At 44.7% G+C, this 20,541-nt stretch overlaps 1 protein-coding gene across 1 annotated transcript in view; it reads right to left on the minus strand.

Moving 5' to 3' along the window:
- Nucleotides 1–1,969: 1,969 nt before the first annotated feature.
- The window catches only part of LOC137079510 (whey acidic protein-like), a 42,403-nt gene continuing 23,831 nt past the window's right edge, over nt 1,970–20,541 (minus strand). The window contains exons 5-7 of the mRNA XM_067447461.1: nt 17,754–17,906; nt 2,676–2,825; nt 1,970–1,980 (exon numbers count right to left, since the gene is read on the minus strand). Of these exons, the coding sequence (XP_067303562.1) occupies nt 1,970–1,980; nt 2,676–2,825; nt 17,754–17,906 (314 nt within the window). The remainder of the gene's footprint in view (nt 1,981–2,675; nt 2,826–17,753; nt 17,907–20,541) is intronic.

A 20,541-nucleotide genomic window follows, 5' to 3' on the forward strand; every position in this document is an offset into this window, starting at 1 on the left:
CTACATTAAGCATTTTTTCACGTTAACCATTTTAGAATGTCCCTAGTCAGGGACATTTATAAATATCAAACAGCATCGTTCTTTGCTTTACACATTTTCAGGGCAATCCGAATCTCTGTGTTGTCTTATTTGCAAACAAATTGTGTTGCTTTAAAAATCTAATGTGAATACAGATTACAAAGTGGTCACCAAAACGATTTGTTTTGTATTGATTTACCATCTAACGAAGTTATCATAGTTGGTTAAATGAAGTCGGTGTGCCACGTACAGGCATTTTGGGTGTAGTGTAGGTTGGTAAAGAACATGCAAAATGGCCATAACTTCATTACCCTTTTTGATAGAATAATTGTGATAATTTTGAGGAAAATAATCGTGATTATCAGTTTAACCATCATCGTGCAGCCCTATTGTTAAATCTTTCATAAAACGACTCATGGCTATATTAGATCAAAACGTGCTTTTGCTAAATATTGGGGTCTGAATACTTAGGGCCATATTTTAGTTTTTCTTTTTTTTCAGTAAAAATGTTAACAATTTTGTGTTTTTCTGTCAATATGGGGTATTTAAATTAATGAGTAAAAAAATTAACTGAAATGATTTTAGCAAATGGCTGCAATATAACAGATTTACAAGGTTAGACAAGGTTCAATACGCGTTTGTGAATTGGTTTTTTTTTGGTTTTGCATTTGATAATTTTTTTTCCTACAAATTCTATAATTTGCCTTCATCTCATTATGCTGAACATTGCGACATACACATCACATGTTAGTGCTAGAGTTATTCATGGGTTTCAGTCACGTGACTTTTTTGCCACGGCCGCCATCTTTAGGACCTTTGCGTAGCATAGCTGGTTACGCCTCTGTCTTGCAGACCGCAGACAGACCCATCTGAACGAGATTACTGAATTACATTATTATGCAGGCTATATCTATGATCAGAAAGATTTCACACGCTAAAATAGCACATCTCATCTCTGACAAAACGTCAATAGCAACGGTATTTAGATACTTAAAGAAAATAGATAGGCCTAGGCCTACTTGTCTTTAGGATTAGATCCTTATTTACTGCCAAACAAACTGCTGAAACCCAGTGGCGGAGCCAGAGGGGAGCGGGTGGCACTGGACACCTTGACATTTGACAGGCCACCCTGGGTGCCACCCCAAAATAAAGATCGCTATTTCCATTTCACTCACATCCTATTGAAAGAAGCATGTATTGACGTGCAGTCCCACGGCACATTTTTCATGCAGCCTACTATAACCGTTGAATATTAACCTTAGAGAATAACGTTGCCAAACATATGATTAATCAACAAAATTAGTGTTAAAACATTGTTAATGACTTCACTGCAGGTTGGAGTAAGTTGCTATTTTTCTTTCTGTGTAAAGTCTGTGTTTATGGAAGGTATAGTTTGCACTTTTTTGTTGTTGCAGTTTTATAGCAAAACACATCGATGCCACTTCTTTCATTCTTGAAGAAAAAACGTTTTGCCTGTATGGTGATTAGATTTACTGTTTACTGCGCAGCATATGGCGCTTCATCATAGCGCAAACACAGGAAGCATGGCTTGCACTTGAATGAGTAAAATAATCATAAAGGTATGGCAAAAATATAATAGTAAACACAGTCGGCTATGTATACCGACTACCGAATGTAAGGTGTGAAATCGGATGCATGTCTATTGGATTCAACATTGTGCATTTGGTCTTAATAATTGCACAAGCTCCTTCAGTCTGTCATTAAAGTTAATCACAGAACAAAAGTGAAACTTAATTATGTTCTCACTTGGCTGATCTGTTCACTTGTATTTGATATTGTTTTAAATGTTTAAATATTGCACCTGTCAGTAGCCTACATAACAAAATATTAATACTGCTGACGATGTCTTTGTGGTCACACCCCACAGCACAGCAGATAGACGCATGTTGCAATTCAGTCCTACAAATGGTGGCCGCACAACTGTGTGACGTCACATGAAATCTAAAAATAATCACGGAACACTTCATTCACAATCACGAAACTTCATTATTTGCAGGCGTTTTAAAGCCTTGCCGGTTAAACATTTAATTTGCGTGCTTACGCACGGTTTTAACATGCGCTTTTCACGATTAAAAAATATTATCATTTTGACTTTACAGTAAACTGCCAGGTGTCTGCTTTCAAATGAGACCGTAATTATGCTTTTAGTGCAAAGGATTCACAAACTGTATTTGTTTTAGTCTGAGTATGCATTTCTTAGGATTTTTTTCAAAAGTTGGGATTCAGCTTAACAGGTTTTCAGTTTACAAGATTATAAAGTTTTTGACAACTTTATTTCATTATTCAATTTCTATTTCCTCATTCAATTTCTGCAATGCCACAGGTACATATGACATTTATTATAATACGTTTGTATGACGATTGTTTTAAGTTCACTTTATTTAAAAGTAGTTTTTTTTAAGCCTAATAAATGTTATAATAAATGTATCGATATACCTTATACATAAATGTCACCTTATACATTTATGTAGCTTATACATAAATTTCTATCATTAATGTTAAAAAAAAAAATTCATAGAGATAGGAGCTTTATTAGTTATACAGTGATATTGGCCTTCATTCGTAAAAAGATGCCATTTCAACAAATATTTCAAATATATCAAACATATTAAAAATATAATAAAATAATATAATACCTGTAGCTGGAGCCATACACTGAAGTCCACATCCATTGTTGCAGCATTTCTCATTGTTGGCACAGTCACTGTCATCAGCACATGACACAAAACGTATCCAGGTACACTCTTCTTCTGTATAAAGTCTAATTGGACACACTCCTGGATTTACTGTTATAAAGACACAAGACAGAGAAAACATATCACTGAATGCTAACAACATAAAACAACATGAAATACTCACCTGATGCACATTTGCATCAGGACGTCATGAACTTTGTTGTTCATTTTCTATAAGCAGATTTAATAAACCTTGCTGTATTTTCATGAAATTCATTAAAAAGAAGGCACACCACCATCTTGCTCCAACCAAAGAGACTTGAACGCACATGATGTTGTAAACACGCCTTCGCACCTCGTAAATACGAACATCCCAGGAGGACTTGAACGAAACGCAACATAAGCAACTTTGGCGATAGAAATGATTGTAAATAAGCTGAAGCTCCGTACGGTCCACCATGATTTGTTTAGATCTAGCTACCGCAATTCTTTGCGCTTTGGCAGTTTGGCGTGACTTTGCCTGGAATGCTACAAAGTTGTGAGTTGTGGTTTGAAGTTGTGTGATGATGTAACTGTACCTCATCAATCTCATGTGGAATCTCTGTATCCTTGGAGGTTCTGCTAGTTCTTGAATACCCAGCAGGCTCTCCAGAGGTTTGTGTTCTGTCTCGAGATGGAAGTGATGTCCTATGAGGAAATCTTTGAACCTTTCTCATCTCCAAGTCAGGCCCAAAGCCTCCTTTTCCACCTGGGCATTCCGTTGCTATGTGGGGGTAAGTAAGTGTGACGCATATGCCACAGGTTTCCACTGCTCCTCCTATTTCTGCAGAAGAACAGCACCAAGGCCGTATGTGTCAGCCGACAGTTTCAGCTCTTTGTTCGGATTGTACAAAGCTAGTACAAGTGGGGATGAAAGCTCATGCTTAAGTTCAATAAAGGCTTCCTGCTGAACTCTACCCCAACACCAGTGGTTTCTTTTTGACAGAAGGTCCCTCAACGGCCTGTCCTTCTCAGCAAGGCATGGGATGAATTTACATATTTGGTTTACCATACCAAGGAAGCTGCAAACTTCACTAATGTTAGATGGCTCTTTCATCTCCAGCACCGTACTAGTCATGTCTGGATCAGGTCTCACCCCGCTTTCTGAAATTATTTGACCCAGAAACTTGACCTTCCGTCTGCCCAACTCACACTTATCCAGGTTCAGTGTGATAGCAGCTTTTTCGATCCTAGCTAACACTGAGTGTAGTCTCTCATGCTGTGGCTGAGACTTACCCCAGATGAGCACATCATCCATGTGGCACACTACCCCAGACAGCCCGGTGTTGAAGCAATGCCGAACGGTAGTCTATTGAAAAAAAATCTTTCAAATGGGGTTATGAATGTTGTGTATCTGGCTGATTGGTCCGACAGTGAAATCTGCCAGAATCCCATGTTTGCGTCCAATTTGCTGAAGATCCTAGCCCCACCCAGCAGTCCAAGAGACTGCTCTACAGAAGGCAAAATGTACTTTTCCCTACATACAGCCTCATTTAATTTGGTAAGGTCAACGCAATTATGCACTGTCCCGTTCTTCTTGGGTACAGGTACCTTGCCTGAACACCAGTCAGTCGGCTCCTCAACCTTTGTTATGACTTCCAACTGCTACATGCACTCTAATTCCTTCTTGACTTTATCCAGCAAAGAAAGTGGAACTCTCCTAGGGGTTGCCAGTGAGAATGGAGTCACATTTGGTTTGAGCTTGATTGTGTAGGGCTTGTGTACCATACCTAGGCCTTGACATACCTTTGGGTACAGTCTTTTGAGCATGTCTGTATCCACACTGTCGAGCCGAGCTACCAAATTGAGCTTTAAAATTGCTGGCCGACGAGTAGTGCTGTGTGCAGATCTTTAATCACATACACAATCTCTTGCACCGTGAGCTCACCTTTACTAAGTGACTCCTGGGACGTTACAGAGAGTGGAGTCCCACCTGGCCCCAGTAGTGGCTTATCTGCATTTTCCAAATGGAATGTCCCTTTAGTTATCTCTCTGAATGTAGACTCTGGAATGACTGTGACTGCTGCACCCGTGTCAATTTTAAATCTTACTTTTTGGTGTCCAATGAACAGCTCCACAGCCCAGGCATCATGGCCCGCCTCTACTGTGCCCTTAAAACCAGAGCTCTGTTGGTTCGCTTTACTCTGCTGCATCGGTGGTATGCACATTTTTGGCAGTTTTACACACCTTGCTGTAGTGGCCTTTTTTTCCCCACATGTGTGGCATGAAACATCTTTGGTTGGGTATTGCCATTTCCCATGACCTGGCATTTTTCCGCATATTTGACAATGATCTATTTGATCTGAGATGAGGTTCATGCAAGCTTGTGAAAACTGCTGGTTTAAAATTTTGATGGGCTCTGTTTTGCTGTTTTTTTTATTTACTTTTGCTGCTACAGCATCAATTTCCGCTACCCTTTTTTTCGCCTCTCAAGTCAGCCTGTTGTTTTTTATGACTTCTGACTTCCCATATTAATGGCTTTCTCAAGAGTGAGGTCTCTGTCTAGCTGCATCCGCTCAGATAGTGTACCGTCTCTTAGACCAACTACGAGTCTATCTCTGAGCAGTTCATCATGAAGGGCTCCATAGCTACAGTTCCCTTTCAGTCGGTCACGTTCGACGTACGTCAGAACTGAACCGACGAATTGGGATCTGCCCTCAGAGACCTATCCACTTCGAGTGTGTAAAAACGAGCCAATCGGAGATTGGCATGTGATCCACACATTCCACGCTCCGCCCCGCAGCGCGGGTATAAATAGGAAGTGGAATGGTAGATCAAATGCTTTCAACTTCGGAGCCGAACAGTTCAATACTGTTTCCACGAAGAGTGTTAAAGACAAGCTGAGTCTTGGAGAAAAGGAGGAACTGCCAGTGCGGGTGTCATAGCGCTTCTCAGCGAGTGACCGTATATTGTTGCAATCGCTTGCATTCAAAAGAGCTTCCAAACTGTTGGTTCGCTGGGCGTTTTCCTAAAAACATTTGAGTGTCACACGCAGGCTTGCACTGTGGACTGCGTGCTGACCGCGGTCATCTCCCTGAGTGCTTCAGCACAAACTAAAAGAGCAGTTTTTCCATTCTAAAAGAGCAACACGGTTTGACCCTGCGTCTTTTTCAAGATGTCATTCAAACCGTGCATTCCTGGAATGCAACTGTTTCCTGTCCTCATTGACGGCCACGATCGCATGTGAAATTGCGATCGTGGGTGATTCATGTTCTCGCAGAAGAACATGGTCACGTCGGCGCGTTGTTCGTCTCACCCTTTCTCATAAAAGGCTTGAGTGTTCAGCGCGCCGTGTGCCGTCGAGCGGCCGGCTGACAGCGGTGGTTGTCACAGCAACCGACGCGCGTCAGCCGGTGCTCTAGATGCGCGGCCGAGACTATGAAACCTCAGATGGGGTCGAGTCCCTTCGCCTATCCCCCGATCTAGTTCATTTCTAGTGTTACTGGAAAAGGGCTACTTTGGCTGATAAGCGCTGGTGGCCTGAGGATTACAGTGGGGATTCCCCGCCGGGTAAATCCCCGCGGGCCCCCACTCCTCTATCGCATCAAAAGCAAGCTGAGACTCTGTTCGTGGGTGGTACGGATTCTCTCATGAGAACATGACCACGTCAGGGCATTGTTCGCCTTGCCATCTTCATTGAGGCTTGAGCGTTCAGTGCGCTGTGTGCCGTTCTGACGGCCACGTTCACTGTCTCACATGCCTGCTTGTAGTGAGAGATGGAATCGCTGGTCCTGGAAGAGAAAAGGGCTTAGCGTTTCATTTTTTGCTCTGGCAGAGGACAGATGTCAATTGCTGCATCGGAGAGAGGGAAATATGGAGGGTCAAAAGGGCCAAAAATGAGACAAAAAAAAAAAAAAAAAAAAATGTATCATTGTTTTCCCTCTCTCACTGCCCTCTGCCCTGCACGCACGAGGGTAGTCCCAGCCCAGGGGTTGTGCAGGAACTGCGTGCGGTGTTGGACCTCGCCCTATGGGCGACGAAAATCACTGCACGCTCCCTGGGTCAGGCGATGTCCACACTAGTGGTCCAGGAATAGGGGGCTAACCTGGCAGATATGCGCAAGAAAAGCCTGTCTGTCGGGCTGGCCTCCTCGGCGACGCCATCGAGAACTTTGCCCAGCAGTTCTTGGTGGCCCAGAAGCAGACAGAGGCGTTGCATCAGGGTGCCGACGACGAGCTGCTCGGTCGTCGGTCGCGGCGCCTCTGCCGGCTTGTCGCCGAGGGCATCCCCTCCTGCGTCCGCCTCCACCCTGCTAGAGCCGAGCAGCAGCCTCCACTGGAGGAGCAGGGTGCCGGGCGCGAGGGAGGCGCCCAACCCGTCCAGGGCCCCGCTAACCGGCAGGCAAGCGCAAGGGGACGCGGCCCGGAGACGGACAGGCTGGGGAGAACAGGAGCTGCTCGGGGGGAGGTGATATTCGTATCCCTCCCCCACCCCCCCGGAGGAGGACCGGGGGGCCCTGACTGGTTAACGTTCTGCCACTGGCTCTCCGGAGTCCAGCGGTACCCACATATCAGAGCAGTTTCCTCTCTCTCTGGGCCTCAGAGGGCCAGGTTGGTAGTGTGCGACGCCCCCGGGCCTTGCTACTTCCTTCCTCCCCTCTCTCGCCAGGGGGCAGTAGTGTGGGCATCGAGACCGCCCCTGGGCCTTCTCACCCACACTCTGCCCCAACCTGGAGTACTCGGACAACACTCCGGGCCGCCTTCGGGCCTCCCGAGTAGGGTCTGAGTGCCCCACCCCCCTGCCTTCGGGCAGCAGGCAGCAGAGTCGGCTTCGAGGACGCCTCCGGGCCTTCTCACCCACTCTCTGCCCCTCCTGGGAAGACTCAGACAACACTCCGGGCCGCCCACGGGCCTCCCGAGTCGGGTCTGAGCATCCCACCTCTCTGCCTTCGGGCAGCGAGCAGTCGAGCAGGCTCAGAGGACGCCTCCGGGCCTTCTCACCCGCTCCCTGCCCGCACCAGGAGTGCTCGCGCTACACTCCGGGCCGCCTCAGGGCCTCCCGAGTCGAGCCAGAGCTCTCCGTTGCGCTGCCCCACCCCGGGCATGTCTGTGGTGCCGTTGGTCCCGCTGGTACGGTCCCTGGGAGCGTGGCTACAGCTCCCTCGACCGTCCCGTTGGCTCATCCGTGCCATCAGACTCGGCTACGCGATTCAGTTCGCGCGCCGGCCACCCAAGTACAAGGGCATCCTCTTCACCTCAGTGCGAAGCAGCGATGCTCAAGTCTTGCGGTCAGAGATCGAGGTCCTACTGGCGAAGGACGCGATCGAGCCGGTTCCTCCAGCCGAGATGAAGTCAGGGTCCTACAGTCCCTACTTCATCGTGCCCAAGAAAGGGGGTGGGCTCCGGCCAATCCTGGACCTGCGCTTCCTGAATCGGGCCCTGCACAAGCTCCCGTTCCGGATGTTCACGCAGAAACGCATTTTTCAATGCATCCGTCCCCAGGATTGGTTCGCAGCGATCGACCTGAAGGACGCGTACTTCCATGTGTCCATACTCCCTCGACACAGACCGTTCCTACGCTTTGCGTTCGAGGGGAGGGCATACCAGTACAAAGTCCTGCCCTTCGGGCTGTCCCTGTCGCCTCGCGTCTTTACGAAGGTCGCGGAGGCAGCCATTGTTCCACTCCGAGAACGCGGCGTTCGCATCCTCAACTTTCTCGCCCAGTCTCGGGAGCAGTTGTGCGAACACAGGGACATGGTGCTCAGTCACCTCAGCCAGTTGGGCCTTCGGGTCAACCGAGAGAAGAGCAAGCTCTGTCCTACGCAGAGAATCTCTTACCTCGGTATGGAGCTGGATTCGGTCAGCCAGACTGCGCGCCTCACGGAGGAGCGAGTCAGGTCGGTGTTGAACTGCTTGAATATGTTCAAGGGCAGAACAGCGGTCCCACTGAAACTTTTTCAGAGGCTCCTGGGGCATATGGCATCCGTAGCCGCGGTCACGCCGCTCGGATTGCTTCATATGAGACCGCTCCAACACTGGCTTCATGGCCGAGTCCCGAGGTGGGCGTGGCAGAGCGGCCAGTACCGGGTCCCAGTGACTCCTTACTGCCGCCAAACCTTCAGCCCGTGGTCCAACGCTTCGTTTCTCCGGGCCGGGGTGCCCCTAGAACAAGTGTGCAGGCATGCTGTGCTATTCACGGATGCCTCATCCACGGGTTGGGGGGCCACGTACAACGGGCATGCAGTTGCGGGTCTGTGGACGGAACCGCAAGTGCATTGGCATATCAATTGCCTCGAGTTGCTAGCAGTACACTTGGCACTGCGCCGCCTCAAGGGGCCGCTACGTGGCAAGCATGTACTGGTCCGTACGGACAGCATGGCGGCCGTTGCGTACATCAACCGTCAGGGTGGTCTACGCTCCCGTCGCATGTTCCAACTCGCCCGCCACCTGCTCCTGTGGAGTCAGAAGCATCTGAGGTCGCTTCGGGCCATGCATGTCCCTGGTGCGCTGAACCAGACAGCCGACGAGCTCTCTCGGCAGCCAGCACCTCCGGGAGAATGGCGACTCCACCCCCAGGCGGTCCAGCTGATATGGGACCAGTTCGGAGCCGCACAGGTAGACCTGTTTGCCTCTCCGGACTCGACCCACTGCCAGTGGTACTATTCCCTGACCGGGGGTACCCTCGGCACAGATGCACTGGCGCACAGCTGGCCCCGGGACCTACGCAAGTATGCGTTTCCCCCAGTGAGCCTTCTTGCACAGACCCTGTGCAAAGTCAGGGAGGACGAGGAGCAGGTCTTGTTAGTTGCGCCATATTGGCCCAACCGGACCTGGTTCCCAGAACTAACTCTCCTCGCGACAGCCCCTCCTTGGCCCATTCCCCTGAGGAAGGACCTTCTTTCTCAGGGACGGGGCACTCTATGGCACCCGCGTCCAGACCTCTGGAATCTTCATGTCTGGTCCCTGGACGGGACGCGGAGGTTCTAGATGGACTACCACAAGCAGTCGTAGATACCATCTCTTCAGCTAGAGCCCCCTCTACGAGGCGCCTCTATGTACTGAAGTGGAACCTGTTCGTTGAGTGGTGTTCTTCCCGCCAGGAAGACCCCCGAAGGTGTTCGATTGGTGTTGTGCTTTCCTTCCTGCAAGACGGGTTGGAGCGAAGGCTGTCTCCCTCCACCCTCAAAGTGTACGTCGCCGCAATAGCGGCGTATCACGACGCAGTCGAAGGTAAGTCCGTCGGAAAGCACGACCTAATCGTCAGGTTCCTCAGAGGTGCGAGGAGACTAAATCCTCCTCGTCCATCCTCGATACCCTCTTGGGACTTGGCTCTAGTGCTCAGAGCACTTCAGAGCCCTCCCTTCGAGCCGTTGGAGTCCATTGAGATTAAAATCCTGTCAATGAAGACAGTGCTCTTGACTGCTTTGGCCTCGATCAAGAGGGTAGGGGACCTGCACGCACTTTCGGTCAGCGAATCGTGCCTAGAGTTCGGGCCTGGTAACTCTCACGTTGTCCTGAGACCCAGGCCCGGATACGTGCCCAAGGTTCCTACCACTCCCTTCCGGGACCAGGTGGTGAACCTGCAAGCGCTGCCTTCGGAGGAGGCAGACCCAGCCCTGGCTTTGTTGTGTCCGGTCCGCGCTCTTCGCGCTTACATTGACCGGACCCAAAGCTTTCGGACCTCAGAGCAACTCTTCGTCTGTTACGGAGGCCAGCAGAAGGGAAAGGCTGTCTCCAAGCAGAGGTTAGCCCACTGGATAGTGGATGCTATAGTCTTGGCTTACCAGTCCCAAGACGTGCCTTGCCCGTTCGGTGTAAGAGCACACTCCACTCGAGTGTGGCCTCTTCCTGGGCGCTGGCTCAAGGCGCCTCGCTGACAGACATTTGTAGAGCTGCGGGCTGGGCGACACCTAACACGTTTGCTAGGTTTTATAGCTTACGTGTAGAGCCGGTATCTTCCCGCATCCTCGCCCCTGGTGGCCAGGAGCGCTAAGTGCCCGTTCTAAGTGTCGGCTTGCAACGCCACTCCCGCCCTCTGGGCCGGATACGTGCGTTTATTGTCTCCAGTTGTGTTCCCCGGGAAACCGGCTAACCCTGTCGAGCTCCTCCGTCACCCCATGCGGTGTCAGACGTTGCGGACCGTCTGACGCTAGGCCTGCACCCGTATGCTTGTGGAACGTGGTTGTAGGCTGGGTTCCATATGTAGCGGTTCCCTCACGGCAACCCCATATGTGTATTCGTCCACGGTATCAGCTACCCTTCGGGCTAGCCCCGTGTCTTTCCCTCGACAGAGCCCGCTCTGTCGTCTCTGGGCGTGTTCTTTCCCCCCTACAATTAGGTTGGAACCACCCCAGAGACTGCCATATGTTGCACTACCCTGCCAGGTTAGTCCTTATGTGTATTCCGCCACCACTCCTTCCTGAAGGACGTGGCCCCGCAGCGTACCTCTTCCGAGAGGGCACGCTTCCCAGCGGTCTATGGTCACTCTAAGTGGGTCTTGCAGAAACAGCAGTGACTGACCTCCCTGCTTGGAGCCCTGACTTCCGTACCATACTAGACGGTCCAGTGCGCTCAAGCAGGACGCTGGAAGGGCCAGCATCCTGGCGTTTTCCAAAGGGATCCCAATTCGTCGGTTCAGTTCTGACGTACGTCGAACGTGACCGACTGAAAGGGAACGTCTCGGTTACGTATGTAACCCTCGTTCCCTGAAGGAGGGAACGGAGACGTACGTCCCGTCGCCAGGAGCTGTGCTTCAGCTAGGAGCCCAGTCACGTATTCGGCTCCTCAGTTGAAAAAAGCATTTGATCTACCATTCCACTTCCTATTTATACCCGCGCTGCGGGGCGGAGCGTGGAATGTGTGGATCACATGCCAATCTCCGATTGGCTCGTTTTTACACACTCGAAGTGGATAGGTCTCTGAGGGCAGATCCCAATTCGTCGGTTCAGTTCTGACGTACGTCTCCGTTCCCTCCTTCAGGGAACGAGGGTTACATACGTAACCGAGACGTTTTCTGCCAGAGCATATAGGGGTGTTATGAAGTTATCAACTGATTAATTTGGCTGCAGCACCTTTAAATTAAATCTTGCACATTCGTAGATTACGTTCTTTTTGGGCACAAAAATGTGTTGAATGTCTCTTTAACAGTTTTGTACTCTTGCCTCTGCACCTCAGATAACGGATGTCTCCCATGCAGTATATTAATGTATTCACATGATTAGCCTGTGAGCTGCAGCGGGACCAACTTCGTCCTCACTAATGCTGATCGCTCAACTGCCGCTGACCTTTTTTCCCCCCTCTCTATCATGCCGCTCTTCACTGTTGCGCTTCTATATTCCTTTTACTTCTGACACCATGTCACATTAGTCAATAAAAAGATATCAAACCCATTCCGTGTCAACCAACTCTTTTATTTTTTTCTCTCTCTCTTCCCCATAAAGCCCCTCCTTATTCTCTCTTAACTCCTCCCAGCCCCTCTCTCTTAAAGAGATGTGTGAGAACACATAACCACACCACAGTAGTGTTGTCAAAAATATCGATATTTCGATATATATCGATACTGGAATATCTGAAACGATTCTCAGTTTTTACAGTATCGATATTAGCTGCGCTCTCCTCTCCGACTGAAAGCGAGCTGACACACACCGGCATATTCTCACTCAGCCCGGTTAACCTCTGAGCACGGCGAACGCGCGTTCTGCTGAACTTTTTCCTCATGACAGTGTGTTAGTGTTAGTGTGTGATCGGTCTGAATTTCGTGCGGGATTGCACATAAATTAATTCTAGCCTACTAATGCCCGCAGATTTCGTGCTCCACATCTGAAGCGCACACACATAGCCTACCCTAATAAAGCCGCCTCTGACATGATACAAGTGCAAACATTTACTTCCTTTTCCAGCATATTATTGGTCAAATACACTCAAAGAATTATCAGTGCACATCTGGAAGAGTATTAACGTAAACACAGTCGCAAACCGTTCAGGAAGAACGAGTAACAGGAACAGTGTTTAGGAGCCATGCGTCCGTTAGTCTTAAAGGGACCGCAGTCATTTGCTATTCAAACTACAAAAAGACAAACGATCAACTGCTCTTGACTGATCAACTTGTGTAACTTTAATAGTTTCATCTGTACGCTATTGAATTTGTTACAAAGAACATTATCCAATGTTGTTTTAAATGTAATTACTATGCATTTTTTAAATTCAGTTTCTTATCTGAATGTTAGACCTACCTGAAAAAATAAAGCAGTCTTTTTAATTTGTATCTTCTATTCTATTGCATTTATTTGTGCTATTGTTTGTAATCTGTTTATTTGTTCTTATTTTATTACTGTTTACTCGTCTTTTTAAATTCAATTTACCATTCGAAATCAAGCTTTCTTGTGCTGTGTGTAAGCTATTGCAACACAATTACCCCATTGTAAAAAATACATTGAGATGGCAAAAATTTGTGAGATAATTTTAATAGTAATTGATCAATTGATCAATAATTGTTCAAATCAAAATGATGCCCAACCCTAAGGAACATGCTGGCCACATGAATTTTTAGTAAAAAATAACAATGAATAATAAGTTCTGTTGTCATATTAAGCATCTTATCTTATTTATTTATTTATTTTTTTACTGTGGTATCGATTTAGTATCGATATATCGATATTTTAGTCTGATATCGTATCGAAGTCATAATTTTGGTATCGTGACAACACTACACCACAGTAACAGGACACATCCCTCATCTGGATACTACGAGTTATCTTGACCTGTACCACTGATACGCTTAACGCTGTCATTGACTGTCTGGTGTCATCTTGTGATGGCTGTAAAACACTTAACCGCCATGGATTACAATGGAAGACTTTATATGGGTTTACTTTATAAAGTTTTAAATACGGATAATTTTCTTACACAAATGCATCGATTGGAATCAGAAGGCCTCTATTAACCCATCAGAGCTACGTTATTTGATGGACAGCCGCATTTTTATGGACTTCAAAAACAGCTACAACTACTGCTTGGATTATTGTTAGCAAGGACTTTTTAAACATAATTCTGATTTCGACATGTGCTGATTTTCATGTGCTGATTTCGACATGTGCCGATCGGTAATGCGATATATCACGATAATGAATATGCACGATATTGTTATCGTGGGCACTTCAAAATATCTTAAATAATAATTTATTAACAAATATTAATTTTTTTATAATGCACTCAAGAATACTTTGCCCATCAAAGGTATAAATGCTCAACACCGCTGTATTCTGCGTCAAAGGGACATGCTCAGATGTAAATGAGAAGCACATGAACGAGTGAAGGAGACGCGCTGCTGAAGTGCCGCTCAATGACAGCAGAGGGCGCTGATGAACTGCAGAATGCAGCGGTTACCCCGGAAACCCACAAACATTTCTTTTTTTGTAATCACAATGTTGTTCATCACAGCACCAAATACTTAATACTTAAAGACTTTATAGGCTATTTATTTTCAAACTTTACATTTTTTATGTTTTAATCTGGACTACAACATGCCTTAATGATTTTAATTTTTTTGATTATTTGTTATTGTTCAGTAAAAATTTGAGACATACGACATCATTAGTTGACATGTTCATTCATTATTACCAAACTGACAATGAAAAATGTATTATTCTAATTAATGTTAATTTCTTTGTTACTGTTTAATAACATTAAAAACCAAAAGAACGTTTTTAATGGACCTAAGATAAAACTAACAATGATCAGTATTTCTTAACTAACATTACCAAGGGGGTAACCTAGCACTCAGAAAGCGTTCCACCCATAGGAGTGGCCATTGCTAACCAAGCCATCACCTGCTGTTAGTATCCCATTGACTCCCGTCGGCTGCGCCTCTGTCTTCATCTTCAGGCAGGATATGCAGAGTCCATACCCTCTGATTGCGAGCTACGGATGGGGCCTATGCCAAAGTACTTTATTGCTTGCTGGGTTGTTAATAAATGGATTATTGTCACAGTATCTATTCTCCCGAGTCTTTCTGGCAGAACTAAATAGTGTGTCTAATGACAAAGATTAATATTATTTTGTATTACAAAATAGAACCGTAGATACATTGCTTAGATCGTTCACTCGATCCTTCTAGTAAACTTCACCTTTTCCACCATATAAGTTAAAACGACAGTCATTTGACAAGGCTATTAATTTTATAAAAATATAAGTTATATATTTATATTTTGAGAACTGAAGTATGGTGTTTCCTATGATGTTTTTGACTATTTGTATTTCAGATTAGGCTACATCACAGTCACTGCGTAACGTTAGCCTACATTGTGACTAACGTTATATAAACATGCAATATCGTTGACGAAAAAAGACAAGTCTAAAATATAGGCTGAATGACACACTTTAAGAAAAACATCTTAAATGGAGATTGATAAAATGCAGCTTACTTGTTTATTGGTGTTTTCAGATCGTCTGTGTGCGCGCGCGAGAGAGAGAAAGAGAGCTTGCGTGCATATGATTGCCAGATTGGACATGTTTTGGTAAAACACCGGATGCCTACGGTTTTTTTTTTCCACAGAAAAGCTCTGTTTGGGGAATTTAATTACTGAAATCTGGCAAACGAACGAACGTGAGCTCTTTCTCTTTCTCGTGTGCGGATGATCTGAAAACACCAATAAACAAGTAAGCTGCATTTTATCAATTTCCATTTGAGATATTTTGCTTTAAAGTGTCATTAAGCTGCTGAAATAAGCCAATCAGAGCAGAGCTCAACATTATTCATGACGCTTCCAAATAAGCCAACCACCACCAATATACAGCATCCACCTGGATGATGCGACGGCAGCCATATTGTTGCCAGAACGCCCATTACACACCAGCTGATTGCTTGAGAGGAGACAGAGTGATGAAGCCAATCTGTACATGGGTATGATGATTAGGAGGCAATGATGGACAGACAGAGGCCAATGGGCAAATGTGGCCAAGATGCTGTGGTTAAACCACTACTCTTTATCAAAAGACATCCTGGGATTTTTAATGACCACAGAGAGTCAGGACCTCGGTTTAACATCTCATTTTAAGGACAGTGCTCTTTGACACGCTCGCGGCAGTAGTTCTCAGCATGTGTTCAGTCTGGCGCATTTTCAGTTAATGCCTTTTGAAGATTAACTTTCATAGGAATTAACTTGAGAAGATAAAATACTCACTTTGCTCCGCCGGCTGCACCGTTTCCATGAATGCCTGAGCTGAGCTGAGCTGTGAGTGCGACCCCATCCCCCATGTGCGAGTTGAAAACATGCGGAAATAGCTCCCTCTGCTGGCTGTATAGCGTCTGGCCAAGCATTTTACCGATGATGCAAATTGACGATATTTGCGTCACCGGAGTAATTTTTCCAGAAATAAAATGCATAAATCTCTCGTCTCAGGGGGATATGAGAGGGGGGAGCATGATCATTCGAATATACTCCAGGGTAGAGCCCTGCACGGGCCTCAAATCTAGGCCCTAGCCCGGCCCGGGCCCGAGACGCTGAGGCCCTAGCCCGGCCCGTGTCCGACAGCTTATCAAAATTCTCGGCCCGAGTCCGACTAGAGCCCGTTTTTTTGTTTTTTTTTTACATTGTTGCAGCCATTAAAATAGTTCTGTTTTGTTTTTAATGTCAAAGTAGTTATTTTTCGTTTCGTTTCTTTAGTACGTTAATTTAGAAAAATGTTTAGAGCATTTTTTTGTTTGTTAAATTAAAGTTTTAATTTTTTTAAGTGACGACCAAAAGCATATTTAATTAATTTAGTCTCTCAAATCAACTCTTGACTTGTCTTGCCTATAATAAAATCCATAAAACACTTCAAGCATCACAATGTTAGTTAATTTCGCCAACTATTACCACCAGTAGCCTAAAAGGCATTTTTGACGAGCTGAGGCAGGCTGATTCTGCTCGCGGCTCTCGCAAACGGAGCTAAACAAATAAAATAAAAAAAGCACATGCAGGTTGTCTTATAGCCTACCTTACACCTACGCAAATGAATATAAATCCCATCTTCAATTCCCGGGGTATATGCTCATTTAACGGAGTTTACAGCAACGGAAGCAAAAGATTAAGATGCATTTTATTCAGCAGCTTATTTCAGATTCAAATACCACATAAGAGAGCGCGACGCACTGGTAAGATAATGATCTCATTCATCTCATTCATTTTTATTGAAGATGGTGTTTTTGACTATCTTAGACTTATTTTAAGTTTCATTTACAGCCATTTGCGTTGGCTTGCATTAGTCATTTGCGGCGATGCGTGTTGCAGCCCCATCATATCTATCTGACTACAACATATAGCCCATAAAACATTGTGACACATAATGACATAATGTTTGAAAGTCTGTAGGTTAACATAAATGCAGATAGGCCTAATTGTAATAATAAAAGACAACATAGCCTAATTATCGATTTTGAAATATTAAACCAGTCAATACAGAACAAATTATTCTGTAGCCTTTTGCCGTCAATACCATGGATATGGCATGGGCCGGCTACTGCCGAAGTTGTCTTTGCTCTATCAATAGGCAATATATTTATATTTAACATGAAGTATAGGGCTTCCCTGTACATTAATAGCACCAGACCCCCCGCGGATGACACGCAACAGAAACGCCACGCTCACACCACGCTTGCAGTGTGTCTCCGCGCTGAAGAAACGCGCGCTGCTGCTGCTGGCGCGGACTCTGAACCTATGCTCTGAACACTGTGCGAGCCATCTTGACAGTCGCGTTAGCTATTATGGTCTCGTGTTGTTTCCACCAGCGCAGAACTCATTGTTCCTTTTAATTGATAAAATAAATATAAAACGAAGGAGAAGCCTATAAAAAGGCCCGAAGCCCGGCCCGCGTTTTAGGTATGACATGAAAATTGGCCCGAAGCCCGGCCCGAGGGGCGTAAAAAAGTCGGGGCCCGTCGGGCTCGGGCATAAATGCAGGGCTTTACTCCAGGGTTTCTACTGATAGAAAGCCATATGCTGATCGCTGAAGTAACCCTTTAATTACGAAACATTTTGTGATTCATTCGTCAGCACTAAATATTACATAACATAACAAATACCTGTAACTGGAGCCGTACACTGAAATCCACATCCATTGTGGCAGCATTTCTCATTCTTGGCACAGTCACTGTCATCAGCACACATCCATCTGAAGCGTGTCGGGCGACACACTGCTGGATACATTTTTCCACTTGGACACACTTCTGCCTTTACTGTTATTCAGACACATGACAGAGAAAACATATCACTAAATGCTAAATTGTCACTGTAAAAAAAAAAAGTTGTAAGTTGAACCTATATATTGTTGCAATATGTTCCACAAAAAATAACTATTTTAGTCTTTCTACTTTAAAATGTTATGCTTTATTTGTCGTTCGTTTTGGTAAAGAGTTGTGAGAAAATGAGATGAGCGTGACAGCGTCTGTTTCTTCATGACATATGATGTCAATGTCGGAAAGGTCAAGCCCGTGGCGTAGGTGGAAGTACCGACCCAGTGCCGAAAAACTCCATCTCATGTTCTCCTCCAACTTCAGAATAGTCTGACATCACTGTTTTATCTTTATTTTTGTAAAGGGTGTTTGATTTAGTCGTTGTACGTCCGCTTTAACACTGGGTTGGTACTTCCACGTGCGTGATCTCTCTGACGTGATGATGTCATACATTTTGCAAAAGCAGAACACCGAAGTTGAGCATTTGTTGTTCAAAAGATGTTATTATTTATTGGCAGCGGCTATTTGCACTAAGTGTAAATATAATCTAGTAGCTATTTACACGAAGTGCAAATAGCGATAGATGATATTTACACCGCATTGATAGCAACTAGATTATATTTACACTCAGTGAAAATTTTTCTTATTTTATTTATTTTCTTAGTGATAGATGATTTTACACTAAGTGCAAATAGCTGTAGATTCTATTTACTGAGTGAAAATAGTGATATATTCTATTTACACCATATAAAAGTAGCAGTTCTTTGCCATATAAATAGTAATTACATGTAATGTATACTCATATTTACTCATATACTGTTAGTGTGTGTGTGTTCATGTATATGGTTTATGAGGACACAAATGTGTATAATGACATGGTTTATGACGATATCTGTGTCCTCATACTAAAACATACTAAATGGTGTTTTTTGAAATTCAAAAAATGCCAAAAGTTTTCTGTGATTGGTAGGTGATTATGGGTAGGATTAGTGTAGGGGGATATATTATACAGTTTGTACATTAGAAAAAACATGCCTATGGAGAGTAATCATACACCACATATCCAAGTGTGTGTGTGTGTGTGTGTGTGTGTGTGTGTGTGTGTGTGTGTGTTTGTGTATGTTACGGGTGTGTGTGTGTGTGTGTGTGTGTGTGTGTGTGTGTGTGTGCGTGCTTATGAGAGAGAGATTGCTTTTGAGTGTGAGAGAGTGCAAGAGTGAGTTTCGTTTCTACCCCTGCCGTTCCCATACGAGGTTGCAATTCTTAAATGTGATCTAACAAAGGTAAAGAAAAAATATTAACCATAGTTAACCCTAACCCTAACCACACAAGGGTTAAATGACCAATGGTTTCGCTAGATAAGACCCTATTCCTCATCGGGGATCGTGCGGATCCTCTGAAGCTCTTCCTTTGAAACTGCATTGATTTGGACCTTCAACCCGTTGGTTTCCAATTAAAGTCCATTAAATGGAGAAAAATCCTGGAATGCTTTCCTCAAAAAACTTGACATGAACATTTTGGATGACATGGGGTGATTTAATTATCAGGAAAGTTTCATTCTAAAGTGAACTAATCCTTTAATGTTTTTTTAAAAAAAAACTATTTCAGCGACAGTAGTGGTATTAATTTCAGTAATACTGGCCTAAAAATACTTCATAAAAAGTTGCCATTACAACAAATTTTTAAAATATAATGTCTTTAAGTTAAATTAAAATAATTTGGAGAGTAACTGAAATTATTACAAGAAATAAAATAAAAATGTGCAATTAATTCATTTTTTTTATCGCTTGACAGCAGTAAATATAATTATATATAAATGGACTGCATTTATATAGCGCTTTTAACAGACCCTATGGCCATCCATTTTGCACTTTACATTTTGCCTCACATTCACCCATTCATACACAGACGGCGATGTCAGCCATGTAAGGCACTTGGTCAGGTGGAACCAGGGATTGAACCACCAACCTTTCGGTTTGTAGACAACCTACATGAACCACTGAGCCACTGCGGAAATGGCCTCAGACGCACCATAATGCAGCAAATCACATCTACGAAATAAAAAAAATTCTTGGGGGAGAACCCCCAGACCCCCCACAAAAAAATAGCCCCACCTATAATATTTTTCCTGAGCAGAACATAAATACCACTAGGGGGCATTAAAATAATAATGATAATGGCAATAACAATAATATGTAATTGGACAGATGATGAGTTTTTTTTTCTTTTTCGGTTGGGGGTGGGGAGGGGCTTTTTTAGGTCAGAGCAACTGCCCCTCAAAAATCCTGTGCACGTCCCTGTATTTCATAGAGATACCAGGAGCTGTATTAGTATCAGTGATACTGGCCTTCCTTCATAAAAAAGATGGCATTTCAACAAATATATTAAATATACTGTCTTTAAGTTGCTTCATTTGGAAAGAATATGAAATTATTACAATATAAAAATATTTTTAAAAAAAATTATTTGTGACTAATTACAGACAAAATGTGTGATTAATTAGTTTTTTTTTAAATTGTTGGCAGCACTAAATATAATATAATATGTAAGGAATAATTGGCCATGAGCCGTTGAATTGTTTTAAAAATAATCCACACCCGAGGTGGTAACACGGTCACAACGCGAAGCAGAGAGAAAT

This window comes from Pseudorasbora parva, chromosome 6 (genome assembly GCF_024679245.1).
Source record: "Pseudorasbora parva isolate DD20220531a chromosome 6, ASM2467924v1, whole genome shotgun sequence".
NCBI classification, from domain to species: Eukaryota; Metazoa; Chordata; class Actinopteri; order Cypriniformes; family Gobionidae; genus Pseudorasbora; species Pseudorasbora parva.